This window comes from Nasonia vitripennis (genome assembly GCF_009193385.2).
Source record: "Nasonia vitripennis strain AsymCx chromosome PSR unlocalized genomic scaffold, Nvit_psr_1.1 chrPSR_random0034, whole genome shotgun sequence".
Classification (NCBI taxonomy): Eukaryota; Metazoa; Arthropoda; class Insecta; order Hymenoptera; family Pteromalidae; genus Nasonia; species Nasonia vitripennis.
This window is the reverse complement of record NW_022279693.1, coordinates 42,411-60,166: the sequence shown is the minus strand read 5'-3', so window position 1 is coordinate 60,166 and position 17,756 is coordinate 42,411. Positions and strand designations below refer to the sequence as shown.

Sequence of the window (17,756 nt, the reverse complement as noted above, 5' to 3'; positions counted from 1 at the left end):
GGTGGAACATTCTTTCTGAAATCTTCGTCTGATCTCAAATTAAAATCACTTGAAAAAAACCCTTCGATGCTGAACAGTTTCTCCAATTTGATCACATTTTCCACATCGACTATTATGAGGTGGAAAGCACATGATATAATTGCGAGCAACTGAATCAGCAGCAAACAATTTTATAAAAATTTTATAAACTTTATTTTCAAATTCGAATCCTGTATCTGACAATTCAATATACTCTAACATTGTTGGCTCAAGAAAGGTGTTTACGTCTGGTGGCTTCCCATCCCCATGAAAAATACCTGCTACAAAAGGTGAGCATGAACTTCCAGGATAATTTGAAATTTTAAAAGAGAATAGGCCATACTTGACTCGAGGAACTTTGAGATAAAGGTAGACCATCAATATTAAGAATGAGGGCTATATCCTTTGGGATTTTACATCTATCAAGTGTTTTTAATTGCTCTAACAAGCCTCTTAATAGACCATAATGAGCGTAGTCACCAGAGCCCATTTTTAAAAATACATTTTCCCTGGGTGTACATTCAATGTTCTTGCATCAAGAGGCAGTTCTCTGTGACCACACTTGTTTAATCCATGTAGGAGGCTTGTTAAAGCTTGATCTCTTATATGGAATGCAATGGCCCAATTGTGCAAAAAATTTTTAATATCAAATACCTTGTTACTATTTGAACGAGTATCGACTACTGCTTCTACAATACTATCACTTACTGAATTACTTTCAAGATCTCTGTCACTAATTACACTTTCATTATTACAAATATCACTTTGCACTACATATTCAAGAATTTGGTCAGAAACGTTTTCTATATTAGAATGATTGTCTTGTACAATATTTGAAGAATAATCTGTATTCGACAATTCATTACTGCCTAACTTTTCACTGGAACACTCATCTACTTTATTTGACATGTCAGTCACAGCATGTTTATTTAATAACTCGTTAAGACTATTGATATAAGCCTTCTCAAGTCATCTAAGTTTTTGCTTTTTAGAAAGATTTACATAAGCCTTTCTGACTGACATTATTAAATAAACAAATTCAGTATAGGTACAATTATTACCTGCTATTATACAGTTACAGCCTGCTGTTCAGCCAGTTCAATTTCCAGTGGCAGAAGAAAGGTTTATCTTAAACAAACAAAAGTGAAATAGTATTGGTTAGATTGTAGGTTAGGAACTTGTTTGTCACGTTTACGTTTCAAAGAACGAGTTAAAAATTGTAATTTAATCGAACATAAGTACAGTTATATTATTATTTCTTACTTACTTATTATAAAATGTGCAGAAGACGCCAATTAATAATAAATAACGCTTATGATTTTATAACTACACTTTCAACGTTTCCAAGAAGAAAACTTTTGGAAGTCCATGTTGGACCACTTTAAGAATGTTTTTAAAGTCACCTGCTACATGCGCTCTTTTGGACATCATTTTTTAGTTTTATTTAAATACTCTGTACAAAGTTATCAAAAAGAACACATTCAGAGAACTTACATAGATAACATTTTAAAGATAAGTTATAGAGTTCTCTAAAAATTTGTCTATAATAAGTTAACTATGGAGTTCTCTAAAAGTTGTCAATATGATAACAATTTTAATACCGAATGAGTCCAGACGTCAATTGCTGACAAATTGAAAGCTTTCAGACAACTTTAAAGATAACCTTAAAAAGATACGATGTAGAGATCTCTAAAAGTTCGCTGGTGCTTATTGGGTCGTTTATTTGAATACGAAATCCTAATTTATTAAAATACAGCATCAACTATTAGGTAAATTATTTATTTAGTTCAAATGTTCTGAATTTATAACCTACAAAGCGTTTATTGAAATATAAAGATTTGAAAAATATCTTCTTAATGATTCAGTCCGAACAAATCATTTCTTCTTTTCAGCAAAATCTTTGATAGTTCTTATAAAATATTATCTTATTTGACGTCTATATTATTTCCTTATATCACTTGAAGAAAAAAATATTTTCAACAATAATTTACTTATAGGTAAAAAAAACACAAATTCAAATAATAATTTTTATAGCACTGGGTGACTTAAATGCGGATTTAAGGCATGCAAATCCATGGCGTAAGTAGCTCTTTCTGGAACTGTCTACGCTCGTGCGCTAACCTCCCGCTGCCAGAAAGGGCTACTTACGCCACGAATTGCGTGACTTGGCAGATTTAATCAAGCAGTGCTATAAAATATTGTACGATACTCGAGTCGTATGTTCACTTTCCAGCACGGCGTAACCTCGCCGTGCCAGAATGTGCCTCATACGACGCGACACTTGTATCGTAATGTACTATGGGTAACTGAAACTAAAGAAATCGCTTCCGCGCATACAAAAGTTATATGAAATATGACTATTTCATTTTTTCAGCGTCATTGGTGCAACGATTAAATCAAATTTGGGATGCAAGGTAATGTCATTTTTCCGCTCATTGGATAGCTATATTGTTGAGATCATTTATTACTTATTTAATTCATAATTAACTATACATACTTGATAATTATATAGCTAATTTCGATAATATTAATAAAAAGTTCATACAATAAGTTTTCCGGGTTTCGCCGCGAAATCAAAAATGATATTTTCGCATGACGCATTCAAACGCGGCTCGGTTCCCGCCGTCCCGCCGCTGCGCGCGGAGAGAGCGGCGGCGGCCATGTCGTCTGCTCACACCCTCCCCTGACTCTACACCAAGCAAATTTCTTTTTCATTAATTATTTCGGAACTTTGCGCTCATCGGAATTGATTAAAAAATCGTTTCCAATGCAAAATTTAACGCTTTTTTCATTGATGCTAGCCATTTTCTCATAGAATCATCGAAACGAAAAGGCCCTGGGCACCATGAGGAGCTTGGCAGGATGCCACACGAACTAGTGCATTTCAGCCTTACAAGGTATATTTTATTAATTCTGGCACTATTTGATTGTCTGATAAACTGCTCATTGATATTATTATTTTGATTTACTGATAGCCTCCTACGCTGTTGACAAATTTACAAAGACGTAACACTCAAACTAAAATTCCTTTACCTTATGGAGGTGGAGATGTGACTTTTTATACATTAACGGATCAGGGTGAACTTACAGCTGACAATATTCATGCAGGTAATATATTTCAAATTCTGTTTTGTACATCAATAAGTAAATATTTATGGTATGATTCTAAAAGATAATCCTGCAATGATTATCAATTTTAGCAACTGTAGATACACCGGATGAAAATGGTCTTACTGGACTTATGTGGGCAGCTGGTTATGGCCAATTAAATAGTGCAACACTTCTACTAAAGAATGGGGCAGATAAAAACTACAAAGGATCTCATGGTCAATCGCATTTGCATCTAGCTGCAGCTTATGGACATCATGATGTTGTAAAATTGCTCTTGAATTATGGTGCTGATTCTAATACAAGTAAAGATGTAAGTTGTATCTTGTTTTTATAAATTTTATTAGAGAAATAATTGTTTTATTTTATAAAAGCTTAATATATACATATTTTCATATTCAATTTAATCGTACATTTATGAAAAAGTTAATAATAAAATAGTATGATACATTGTCGCAGGAGGGAAACACACCTTTGATTTATGGAGCGCAAGGTGATCATCCACATGTTTGTTATGAACTTTTGACAAGAGGTGCGGATATAACAATGACTAATGCCAATGGACTTAATGCTTACAAAGCCGCTATACTCAAAAATACATCAACAGGTACTATATTATTAAATTATTATACACTGATGATAAAAATAATCTAAACATAGATACTCATATTTCATTTTTGTTTCAGCTAAAGCAGTATTTGAAAATTTTCTTGTACAAAAAATTGTAAACTTATCATCAGAGATATTTTAGTAATAAATAATGTAAATACATATAGTAATATCTTTCGACAATTGAACCAATATATGGATAGCTTTGGATATGAATGTTAATACTCCAAGATGCAAAACAAATATTTTGTTGATATTGTCTTATCACTGTCCTTATTTAATATTCTAGTCAACTTTCAACATCATGTAGTTGGAACTTCTTGTGACGGTTTTGAAGGATTATGATAGACTAGCCATATGGCCTCTTGTAATGCTCTCAAACAAGCAATATTGGCTCCAAATCCACCAGCCTTTTCTACTTCAGTCTCTTTTCTAACATTAAAAATATAGCCCCGTGTCTGCACCTCTCTTAATCCTGGAGGAGTTGGTCCTTCGATTTCTTGAGTGATAGGAACATACTGATAAGTGGGACCCTCATCCATTTTAGGTAATTGAACAAAACCTGTACTATTCTGTTGTCCAAACTTAATGCCTGTACTGAAGCTAGTTGCCTTATTAGGTGCTAGATTAAAATATAGTTGTGAACATTTTTTTTGTCCTTACGCTGTAACTTTTTGAATATCAATTTCTGTAAAAATTAGTAAAGCTAGATTCAACTGTAATTATCTTTTACTTTATGGGTTGTTCTTTTTGGCAACATATATTTCAAACAAAAAAATAAGTTAATTAATTAAATAAAATAAGTAGTACAATGTTTTTGAACAAATATTTTTTTATTGTGTATATATAGTATAATTAATAATTTTATAATAAGGGTACAGATAAAACTGGAGGTCTTAGAGTTTTAAGAATTTTTACAATTTTAACTTTTCCAGACATATGAGCCATAATGTGCTTTTCCAAATATTTTTTGTTAACGTATGTTCTCTTACAATAATTACATGTGTAAACATTTTTAGGATGTTGTGAGTTTACATGTTTTTCCAAAACATCTTTTCTAACAAAAGTTTTATTACAGATATGACATGTAAAGTTACATAGATCAGTATGTGTCAATCTATGAGTTTGTAGATGTTGATTTGGGAGAACTTCTTATTACACTCATTACAACTGTAATTTTTCAAACCTTTATGTATACTTTGATGTACTTTTAATTGCCCATTTGTTTTGAAACTTTTTTCGCATATTAAGCATTTAAAAGCTTTCACAGTATCATGGATCTTGATATGCACATTTAAATTTCCCATTTGAGTAAAACTTTTTTTACATATAGTGCATATATGTGGTTTATTTTTTGAGTGTATTCTTTCATGTATTATTAAATCTCTCTTTCTTTTAAAAGTTTTTTCACAAGAAACACATGTGTACAGAACATTTTCAGAATTTTTATCGTTTTCCATATTTAAACAATATTCTTCATGCAGGTTACTTGATTTTCAAAATAAAAATTTTATTTAAATCTGTTCCAGATTGATTCGTGTATCATACTGCCTACAAAGTTAATTATATTTAGGGTTAGGGTTATACTTATTTCGTACAAATTATTATTCTATTTTATTAATATACGTGACTTACCTTTATTTTACAACGTCTAACATTTGTTAAAAATGTTATAAATTTTTAGAGCTACATAAATAGCCGTATAGTTGAAGAAATATATGAGAAAGCAATCCCGTGCGCCGTTGATGACAGAAACTTATGGGAAAGCAATCCCGCGCGCGGCTCACGACAGAAATTTATGAGAAAGCAATCCATGCGCGATTTGGATGCGCAGTTGCATTTTTTTGGACTCGCATATGTAACCGCGTATAAAGAAGTATACGTGACGTATCTGAGCGTGAGAACAACAAACAATCAACGTGTTTATGTTGATAACAAAAAAGCTTGTAGAGTATACATGGTTTGGAGTTAACAGCTTATTAAGGAAGAATAAAAGATTTTCAAGAGTACATAGCTTACATGGCTTGGAGCCAATAACTTTAATAAGGGAGAGAGAAAAGAGCACCTGGCAAATAACATGCAACTTCATTTTTACTTTCTACAACATTCCACCTGTTGATTTCCAATTATTCGGTGCAAGTCAACGTTCATTTTAGCAAAAACAGGTAAAAATTATTAAAAATATGTTTTTCTAACATTATTTAAATGGAAACTTTTAGATTACAAGGCATGTGCTAAGAGTGGTAACCTAACCTGCACATCTATACACACAAACATATACATAATCACACACAACGTTCACTGCCTTAACTACTCTAGTATGCACGTGAATTTTAAAAACATCAGTTACAATTTGTGTGTTGAATATTACCAAGGATGAAGTCCAGATGTAATTATCTTAATAGATATTCTCAACTCAGTGTTGAGTCCTAGTGCAGGTAGTATATATCATTATGGTGGATATATGCAGAGCATTATAATTTTGCTGTACATTTTTAGTGTAGATACTTGTTCATTATGCAAAAACAGTTAGCGTAATAATTTTACTTAACAAATGCTAGGTGTTCACATCAAATCCTATGGCTTATAGTGGACAAATGTACAATAGGTGTTTATATGAAAATGTAACTGAACACGTGAATCAAACCAATTAGATATATTGTTTCAATATCTTTTAAATAAATCACCTTGTACAATTTTTAAACCTCTGAGTATGATAGTTTTGAGAGCGAAAACAAAATCAGAAAACAAGCAGTCGTATGTACTATTGATAATTTTTGTTCGCACTCAATTAAAACTATCATACTTGGGAGGGCTAAATTTTTTGTGTGGTGATTTTTTTCAAGATGTTCAATTTTGAACAGCTACCAAAGAAGACAAGATAAAATTGTTACGCATCTTGTTTCTATGTAATAAACAAGCATCTACACAAAAAATTTTACATCTTTGCATTAATACACTGTATATATGCACCATATGTGATGCTCGAACACTGGTTGAGACGTACATCTTTCAGGATAATTATGTTTTTACAGGTTATTAAAAACAGCAAATTAAATACACTCACACTATATGACACCATATTACTGTACACATAAAAACTCTACACATTGCATTTTCCTACATGAAAAAACTCTACGCAGATATATTTTCTACACGAATATTTCCTACACTTATTTTTTATTATTTTACTACACTGCAAAACTCTACACAAACGTATAACCTATTGTTGTAACAATGATATAACAATAGTTATGATATTGTGTAGAGTTTTGCAGTGTAGTAAAATAATAAAATAAGTGTAGGAAATATTTGTGTAGAAATATTGCGTAGAGTTTTTCCGGTGTAGGAAAATGCAATTGTGTAGAGTTTTTATGTGTACAATAAGTATGGTGTCCACTATATCAGTTTTCAACTTATTCTAACCTCTTCCCATCATGCTTCCACAGTTAACCTTTAAGTAGTTATTTAAATATATTACTTAAGAAACGATTCTAATTTTTTTTGTAATTACTCTTTTTACCTTTACATATCTTTGCCATGTTTTGAACCAGAATCGTTTAGTTTTTTTATTAGTTCGCTTACTTTCTACCAGAGACGATTTTTTTTATTTATCTACATAATTTTTTTTTTATTTTACAGCTAAAATTTGGATTGAAGAATAACGGTACTCTCTATGTCTACAAAATACAAAATTGTAAGGTATATATACATATTTATATACATGTTTGCAATTACTTTTATTGACTTTTTTCATATTCTAATGTTATACATATTTCTTTTTCAGGTTTTCTGTCTTTGAATAAGCTAATGACTATAATATTAATGAAGTGTGATATTTAACATCCTAAGTAATTATAACTGATTATTGCAGTTTAGTGAAATTTGTTTATTATGACTGATCATAGTATTACTGAACTTTGATAAAATTACTGTAATAATTGTCACAATGTAACATAAAATAAATAATTTCAATTTTTCTCTCTCTTTTTTTTTTACTGTATATATAGACTGCCTTCCGTCTATTTTTATTTACAAAACAATATCCTTACAGTTATAATTATTCCTTTAAAAATAATATCTATCCATATTTCCAACATTTATTTTTACTAAAATCCTGCCTTATCTAGCCAAAGCCATAGCCAAAGCCATTAGCCAAAGCCATTAGCCAAAGCCATTGCCAAAGCCATTAGCCAAAGCCATTGCCAAAGCCATTAGCCAAAGCCATTAGCCATATGCATCAGCAAAAGCCATTAGCCAAAACCATCAGCTAAATTAAGCCATTATAGCCAAAACCATCAGCCAAAGCCAAGCCATATAAATACCCATGGTCATATCAGTTTGATATTGCTATATTCAGCGAAAGCTGTCAGTCATAAATATAGTTACAATAGTACAGCCACACTATCGTGCAAACAATTGTAGATTAGAACCGATTAAAACGATTATAAACTATTAAAACGGAGCACTGTTGAGGATTACAATCGTTATTAATCCAATCAATAAGAAATTGTGATTCGTTTTAATCGTTTATAATCATTTAATCTGTTTAAATCTGCAACTGTTATCAGGGTAGCCAAGTCTCTACGTATCTAACCGAAGCCACCAATCGGAGACATCAACCATAGATAACCACAGCCACAAGCCTGTATTACCTGCAAACAGCCGAAGTCATAACCATTAACTGTATAACTATAAAACAGCTTTTATTAGCCATAATCAGATAGCTAATGTATTTAAATTAAATAAATTTTACATTATTTCAAACAACCAAAGATTAATTAAACCAAATTTATATTAAATATATTTTTTATATGATACTTGTACGTCTGCTCTAAGCGACAAGGCATTAATTAGTCCGCTAAGTGTTTATGTAGACTATTTTGTTAGAATATTATAAAATGGATAATAATATTACACAAAATTTCTCAGAATGTGCACGAAAACGTGTTACATCAGGTGATTTGCTGGAAGATTCTGACATTGATTTTTTTCTATTATTACTAACAAAATGTTCAAAATATAAGCCCTTTTCAACTTTACTTTTATACCTAGGTCTTATTTCAGAAATTCCGAGAAATCAAAAGCATATACAAATTATATATTTATCCTCAGTATGCAATAATCCAAACGATACTGGACATTGGGTAACTTCTTATTATGACACTGATTATATTTATGTTTTTGATTCTATAAATAATAAAGTAATGCACAAAGATTTAGAAAAATCATTAAATTGCTACATCCTTATTATTTTCTGGAAGGTAAGAGAGTTATTTTCCCAAAGGTTCAACAACAAACGAATCAAAAAGATTGTGGAATTTTCGCCATAGCTTTCGCAATAACTTTATTATGCAAAATGAAACCAGATCTTCTTACGTATAATACTCATATCATGCGTCCACATTACTGAAATTACTTGTTAGTAAGTACATCGCACATTTCCCTTGTATTATTACACCTATCCCTATAAATGTTCAGCCTAGAAAATTATATGATACAAATATTATCATTAATAATGCTTGTCTCAATGATGAACACATAGATTATTTTCATACAATGTTACAACAACTTTCTGCGTACCAACCCTACTCAACGTTGTATTTACAGAATATTTCAAAAATTTCGCATATAAATGAAAATAATAAACACATACAAATATTATTTCAACGTGGCTCCACAATAGGTCATTTTGTATGTACATATTACGATACTAGTAATTTATTTGTGTATGATTCAATGAATAATAAAGAACTTCATAGTGATATTAGTATAGTTTTAAAGACGTTACATCCTTATTGTTTTAATGAACAAAAGAAACCGATTATATTTCAAACAGTTCAGTCCCAAAAAAATGCTACAGATTGTGGTGTTATTCTATAGCCTATGCTGTGACCCTTTTATTTGGTTATAGACCCGAGACAATGGTATATAATAACAGTGAAATGCGTAAACATTTGTTAAAAATATTTGAAACTAGAACAATGAACATTTTCCATGTCTTAGTACTTTTTCCAACTATTGTTCACAATTTAACTTTAGTTCCATAACTGAAACAAGAGCTACAATTTCCGGTTTAGGTAACAATGTTATGCATAATAGAAAACGTACAAACGATCAAATAACGGACGAAACTTCATTACAAAACATAGGGAATCAAATCTACATAGTCTCGCAATCAAGAAAAAAAAAACATACTATCAAAAAAATAAAGATAAAATTTTACAAGCTCGAAGAGACAAACGTCGAATGAAAAATGTAAAACTGGAACTGCACATAGCAATCAAAGTGTAATTGATGAAACTCAGAAATGTTTAGTTGATCAGTTATCGCCTCCAAAAATATTAAATTGTCAAAAAATATAAATCGTGTAAAGTCACTGAAATGAAAAATCTATTTCTTCTCTTAGTAATAATGAATCGAGTTCACAACTCCATATAAACGCGCACGATTACAATACAAAAAGCATTGATGATAATAACAAATCTGATTGTAATCCAAACTCTCAAAGTTACAATAAATCATGTAGTGAAAAGACAAACAATTATTTATATTCTAATAGTAAGACAAGTTTAAAAATAAAAATTATTATGAATCGCACAAGAAAAAGATACTAAGTAAAAGAAAAATACATTATTCAAATAACAAAACTGACATTTTGAATAAGCGCAGGAACAAATACAAGGATAATCGTGAAAAACTAGTAGAAAGACAAAATAAATACTACGATAAAATTAAAAACAAAATTGCAATGGCGAACAAAATTAAAAAGAAATACAATGTGATTAATGTTGTTAAGGATAGTACAATAAAATTAATAAAAACAGTGAAAATTTTATTACCAATATTATGATTAAATTGGATTGTTCATTTTCTTCTTCACAACGCAGATTAGAGGCTGAAAATTTAGTATCTACTTCCATTTATCTTCGAGATGAATATATCAACAAAGTAAGAAAAGTGTTGAAAAATCTACAAAATAAAATTGAATTGTCATTGACTCGATTAGGTAATATATCTATTACGGATAATATAGACTGTGCATTAACTGCTTTATGCGGTATTCCTAAACATACTTCCTCCTCAGAACCATATTTTTCTGATGCAGCGTATGATTTTCGGCTTGGATTATTTAACGATTTTAATTAATAATAAAGTTATTTTAAATGAAAAGGACAAACCACCAATATTTTACCACTTATTATTGAAGAAAAAATAAAAAAGGTAAAGTTTGGGAATGCAATGGTTACTGTAAAACTATCGATATTGATATATTAACAGAGCTACAAGCATTTTTTTTAGATATTCTTAAAGTGACTTTCAGAAATGCTTACAAGTTTTTTTATCTATAGATATATGTTCAGCTCAATCACGCAATATTGATAAGCTTGGTCATCCAAACATTTGTTATAACCAACCCCTATTATGTACTTCAAAATTTTTAAAGTTGCAAGTTTTATCATCTCATTATCCTCATTTGCGAACGATTCAAAGATCTCTTTATGAATTGAAACATTTGTATACTTTTATTTTGGACATAGAAAATGCTTTAAATGATGCAGATGTAGTGTTATTAAGAGATATTATACCAAAAATCCAAGAAACTTGGTGTACCTATGAAAAGCAATAAAAACCTGAATCAAGTAAATTTAAATGAATCAGAATTAAAGAGCAGTTTTGTATTGGCATCAAGGAATATACAAAAATAGTAACGGATCCACCTACGATTCCTTGTATTTCATGCGAAAGACTATTTTGTGCTAGAGACATTCAACATTATGATCAGAATAATGCAACTAATGTTGCTTTTGAATTACTCGGCATAGAACGTGAAAATCTTTTTCAAAAACTTAAGAAATTGCATAACATTACCGATAATTCTATATGCAGACCTTGTTTAACAAATTTAAGAAAAAATATCATGCCATCCAACTGTATTTTAAATAACCTTTTTGTGGGAGAAGTTCCAGAAGAAATTAGAAGTCTCAATATGATAGAGAAAATTTTAATACAAAGGGCAAAAGCTTTTCAAACAATTACGAAACTAAATACCGTTATGAATAAAAATATTCCTCATTATGTAAAAATTGATAAAGTAATTGGTAGAACATTTCATTTACCTTTACCACTAGAAGAGACTTTAAAAAAGATATGTCCTGATACTGATCCCATTAATGCAGATCACGAATTATATATTTGATTCGAACACACCCAACAAAAGCTAATGAAATTTGGGAAGATTACATTGATATAAACAAAGTATGGAAGGCGTTACAGTGGCTAAAGAAAAATAATTCTATTTATGAAAAAATTGAACTTCCATCTAATCCCCAAATGTTATTGGATACACTACACGAGCAATTAGAATATGAAGAAAATCATGAAAACGCAGAAGAAGAATGTACACCTAAAACAAATACAGTACCAAACGAACCCCCAGTACGTCCGTTATTAACCCAAAAATCTGAGACGGACCCTTTTTATGACCATTACACCATTTATCCTTTGCATGACAAAAAAAAGAATGAATCAGATACTGCACTTTACCAGATGTTGCAAGTTTCCGCTGCTGCTTTAGATAACAGAGGAAAAGATTTAGATCTCAAATGCTTTCCTGATTTATATCCTTACGGAAAATATGGGCAACATGCTGAAAGAAAGCCTAATTTAAGAGATTTCGATTATATTAAGAGTAGATTAGCATCGAAACATTCACAATTTAGATTGAATATTCAATATCTGTTTTTTTCACTTTACAATAATACACTGAGACAAATAAATGCTGGAATATTTCAAATGCTTAATATCATCAATCCAAGGTATAAGTACACGGTCAAAGAATTTCTGCAAATGTTAAATGAAAATAAACTAGATGGTAATTTAGATACCATTTTCTCTCGTTTGCCAGGTACTGAATCGTATTGGAAAAAAGTTCGTAATGAATTGAGGTGTATGGCACGCGAGTACGGACCTGCTACTTTCTTTATCACTTTCAGCCCAGGAGAGTGGATGTGGTCTGCACTAGCGGAATATATAAAACAAGTAAATGGGTGGAATGATAGTCGTTCTATTTCGCAATTAATAGCTGCAGACCCGGTATCAACTGCTAGATATTTCCAAAATAAATTCAAAGCTGTGTTAGCTTATATACTATCTAAGTCAAATCCGATTGGAAAAGTTACACATTATTACTGGGTCCGTGAATACCAAGGTAGAGGATTACCCCATTATCATTGTTTGTTTTGGATCCAGGATGCTCCGATTTATGGTACAAGTTCGAATGAAGAAGTGCAAGAGTTTATCTTACAACATATAACATGTCACATTCTAGATAAACAGATTTCGCCAGAACTTCATCGTCGCGTCTTAGCCTATCAACAGCACAAACACAACGATTATTGTATGCGCAAGAAACAGACAAAAACTGGATTTTCAACTGCTTGTCGTTTCGGATTTCCTCGCCCCGTAACTGATAGAATAATTTTAAGAGACGTATCTGTTGCTATTTCGAATCGAAATAAATTAAAAAATAAATCTCGATTTTATGATTTACCTAGAACAACAGATGAACAGAATATTAATGATTATATGCCTGCTCTATTGCTCATTTGGGAAGGAAATAACGATGCTCAATATATTGGAGAATCTTCTTATTTGTTGACCAAATACGTAAGCAAATATGGTACAAAAGGTGAAAAGAGCAATTTAGATTTCGCAGATATACAATCAAATAAACCGTTGTTTAACCGTCTTTGGGCTTTTGCTGTACGTGCCTTACAACATAGAGAATGTGGAGCGATTGAAGCCGCTGATGTTTTGTTAGGACATCCTTTGCATAGTACTGATCCCGAAACAATTGTTAAATGGTTGAATGTTAATATTATAAGGGGTAGAAAACTAAAGCCATTTAATGAAATCAAAAATCTTCCAGAAGATTCAACAGATTTATTTTATGATTCTTTCATAGATAATCATTATCCCAACAGACCAAAGGAATTAGATTCATTATGTTTGTATGATTTTGCTAAGTGGTTTGAGATTTCAAAGAAAAAACCAATTTACAAAGCTGAGTATTATGAAATGTCAAACGGCTTGTATTGTAAAAAACGCAAGAAACCTTATTTAATAAATCACTATCAGTTTAATCCAAATAATCAGTTAGAAGCTTACTACCATGCGTTGTTATTATTATTTAAACCTTGGAGGGATTTAGATGAATTAAAAGGTTCTGACGGAACATATTGTGAATCTTTTAAAAAACAACAGCATGAGCTAGCACAAGCGATGAAGTACCATGAGAAATGTACAATTATACAAGAAGCTATGGATAATATGAATAAATTAATTCAGAATCAATTAGAACAAAGTGTAGCAGATACGCCCAAAAATTCAGCTCATATACCTGATGGCTGTGTACCGATTGAAGTAGAAAATGCTATGAATGATTTTCAAGCTGTTGTAGAAAAAGCTATTATTAGTAAACAAGACCTACAAAACTCGATTGCGAAATTTAATACAGACCAGCTAAGAGTTTTCAACAAAATAACTTCAGTTATACAATCAAATAGTAAAATACTAAGAATGTTTGTAAGCGGTCCTGGAGGAACGGGTAAAAGTTTTGTCATTGAAAATTTAGTTTCATGGAATAAAATACACCGTTGTAAAGATACAGCCGTCACAGCTCCTACTGGAATTGCTGCATATAATATCCAAGGACTTACAATTCACAGATTATTGCAACTTCCAGTAGAACACGGCGGCACAGCAGAGTATAAAGAATTATCTGGACCAGCTTTAAAACAAATAAGACTTCCTCCAGTTCGCGAAGATTTTGTATTTGTTGGAATGAAAAAAAAACAAATTGATAAGTATATCAAATCGATGATTACTTTTAATTTGTGGGAGCTATTCGAATATGATGAATTAACAATCAACATGAGACAAAAAAATGATCAAGCACTCAGAAATTCTTTCGCGTATTAGATTAGGTTTTATGACTCATTCTGATATAAATGTACTGAAAACAAGAAAAATTGATTTTACAAGTAATGATTACTCGAAGAATATTCAAGAATTATGTAATTATTTAAAAAAATTACCAGTAGATACAGTGTGCTTATTACCTACCAAAAAAATGTGCAATGCCATTAATGAAGCAATGATGCTTACCATTGATTCAGAAGAAATTAATCTTGTTGCCAAAGATTCATACAAATGTGAAAAAAATCTACAAAAAAAAGTCTTGAAATTATTGAACGACGATGAAGACAATTTTTGTGGTATTGATCGCGTAATTACAATTAAAATCGGTTCTAAAGTTATGTTAAGAAGGAATATTGATGTTTCTATTGGGTTAGTAAACGGAACAATCGGCACTGTAGTTTCTCTTTCTAAAGATAGATCTACGGAGATTACAAGTATACGCATTGTATTACAGTCCGGAAAAGAACATGAAATACCTCGATTGGAATATAAATTTATTATCATGGATAAAATATCTATCACTCGAGAACAATTTCCAATTTGTAATAGTTATGGAATAACAATTCATAAAAGTCAAGGGTTAAGCTTGACAAATGCTGTCGTTGAAGCAGGAAACAATGTATTTAGTAATGGTCAAACGTACGTTGCAGCTTCTAGAGTAACTACTTTAGAAGGTTTGCATCTTATTAACTTTGATCCTTCGTGTTGCACTGCAGACATGACAGCTATTCTTGAGTATAATAGATTACGAAAAGAATATCGACCAGATCTAAATAGCTTTGATATTCCACAAGATCGCAAACAAATTCAAAGTTTAAAAGTGTATGATACGCGATGGTGTATAAAAAAAAATGAATTATTGACAGACGCTGAAAGTAATTTAAATCATATTTCCGATAGTACTTCGGATATTTCTGGTTTACCTAACAATGATGGAGTTTCTTGCTATGCCAATGCCTGTGCACAAAGCTTATTTCATTCAACAACTATTAGAAGAATATTATTACAACATAGCCATACAGACACTGTCAAATTAGTATTTCAACAATATATTAATAAAACTAATGTCGATATTCAAAAATTAAGAGAGTTCGCTGGTGAAGAATTTCAAACCGATACGCAGCAAGATGTGGCAGAATTTTTATTAAGTCTATGCAATAAGTCACTTATATTACAAAATATTCTGAATAACCAACTAATTGAAACAATCAGATGTCCTGGATGCGATGAAAGACAACATAGTAATACATCTAATAATTATATCGTTAATCTTTTCTTACCAGATTTTCGAGTTTGTACATTACAACAAATCATAGATTATAATATTGGCAATTGGCAAGATATTGAAAATTATTGTGATAACGGTTGTCAGTTAAAAAAGATTAAAAAAGCTGATTACGTAATCAGTAATACATTGGTGATTTTACAATTGATGTTATTTGATCGTACTGATGATAACGATATTGTAAAAATAACGAATTTAAAAATAAATGGAATACCATTAGCTAAGGTTGACATCAATGGTAAAAAGTATAGGGTTGCAAGTGGGATATTTCACCATGGTAATATTTCTCAGGGTCATTATACTAATATGTTACGACAACATAATCAGTGGTTTAACATCAGCGATAATGATGTTACTAAAAAACAATGGCCAAGAGGTGCTAAAAATGTTTACATTTTATTTTTAGAACAAATTTAATGTGTTTTAATACCTTTGTTCTAAAAGACATGAAATCTCAAAAAAAAAACTTTTGACCAAAGTACAAAAGTTAGGCGAGTTTGATGCATTGCGTATTATTATGGTTTTCATTTTTATAACAAACTTGAGATACTTTAATAAGGTCGCTTAAAAAGATATGAAATCTCTAAAAAAAAACTTTTAAGCAAAGTAAAAAGGTTAGGCGAGTTTGATATATTGCACATTATCATGCATGTTAATAAAATAACTTAACAAAATAAAATAATTTTGTATACTACTAAATTAGAGATCAAAAACCAACTGAGATCAATTAAAGAAGGCAATTTTTTTGTTTACAATAAAATGACAGTTCCAAAAACAACTGAGATCAATAAAAAAAAGTCAAGTTTGTATTAATTATTTTATTTTATTCACAATACAACAAACAAAAAATCTTTGTGTTTTATTGAAGGCTAAGACAAATGATTGCTGATTTTAACTTAAGTAATATATTGATCAATTACAAACAACTCAAGATACTACGTAACTTGCCATGCCCGTTTCACTTTATTCATAGGTGAACAACGAAATTTTTTTTTAAACGCTACAACGTTATACCAAGTTTGTTCATGTTTTTAACTTTTTACAAATCTTTTAAAGTATGCAGAATTTCATGAATACTATTTTAAAAGTAATTGTTAGTACATATTTTCTACTTTTAAATGAATACAATTTCCATGACTAAAATTTCTATATATTTTTTTTTACAAAAGGAAAAAATGATTTATTGAATTCTTTTTTGTTCAATTACATTTAGTAATCTACATTACAAATTTATTATTATATATATAATAATAAAAATAACAATGAAGTTTGTGTACACAAGTTAAATATGCAGAAATCTACACATTGCAATTAGACAACACCATGAATAAAGTGAAACGGGCATGGCAAGTTACGTAGTATCTTGAGTTGTTTGTAATTGATCAATATATTACTTAAGTTAAAATCAGCAATCATTTGTCTTAGCCTTCAATAAAACACAAAGATTTTTTGTTTGTTGTATTGTGAATAAAATAAAATAATTAATACAAACTTGACTTTTTTTTATTGATCTCAGTTGTTTTTGGAACTGTCATTTTATTGTAAACAAAAAAATTGCCTTCTTTAATTGATCTCAGTTGGTTTTTGATCTCTAATTTAGTAGTATACAAAATTATTTTATTTTGTTAAGTTATTTTATTAACATGCATGATAATGTGCAATATATCAAACTCGCCTAACCTTTTTACTTTGCTTAAAAGTTTTTTTTTAGAGATTTCATATCTTTTTAAGCGACCTTATTAAAGTATCTCAA

The 17,756-nt window shown here is 30.4% G+C and overlaps 2 protein-coding genes and 1 long non-coding RNA gene across 3 annotated transcripts; 2 read left to right on the top strand and 1 right to left on the bottom strand.

The window, feature by feature from the left end:
* The first annotated feature begins 951 nt into the window (after positions 1 to 951).
* Positions 952 to 3,991, top strand: LOC116418018 (ankyrin repeat family A protein 2-like). Its single transcript, XM_031933201.2, has 5 exons — positions 952 to 2,915; positions 2,994 to 3,126; positions 3,219 to 3,439; positions 3,586 to 3,733; positions 3,813 to 3,991. The coding sequence occupies exons 3-5, from the start codon at positions 3,260 to 3,262 to the stop codon at positions 3,875 to 3,877; spliced, it is 393 nt and encodes a 130-aa protein (XP_031789061.1). The 5' UTR covers positions 952 to 2,915; positions 2,994 to 3,126; positions 3,219 to 3,259; the 3' UTR covers positions 3,878 to 3,991.
* A 556-nt stretch (positions 3,992 to 4,547) lies between these two features.
* LOC116418021 lies at positions 4,548 to 6,084 on the bottom strand. Its single transcript, XR_004228163.2, has 2 exons — positions 5,371 to 6,084; positions 4,548 to 5,286 (listed from the first exon to the last, which is right to left on the bottom strand). It is a non-coding gene; the product is annotated as an uncharacterized LOC116418021 (long non-coding RNA).
* A 5,985-nt stretch (positions 6,085 to 12,069) lies between these two features.
* On the top strand, positions 12,070 to 14,718 carry LOC116418023. Its single transcript, XM_031933204.1, has one exon. The coding sequence runs from the start codon at positions 12,070 to 12,072 to the stop codon at positions 14,716 to 14,718; it is 2,649 nt and encodes an 882-aa protein (XP_031789064.1).
* Positions 14,719 to 17,756: the final 3,038 nt, after the last annotated feature.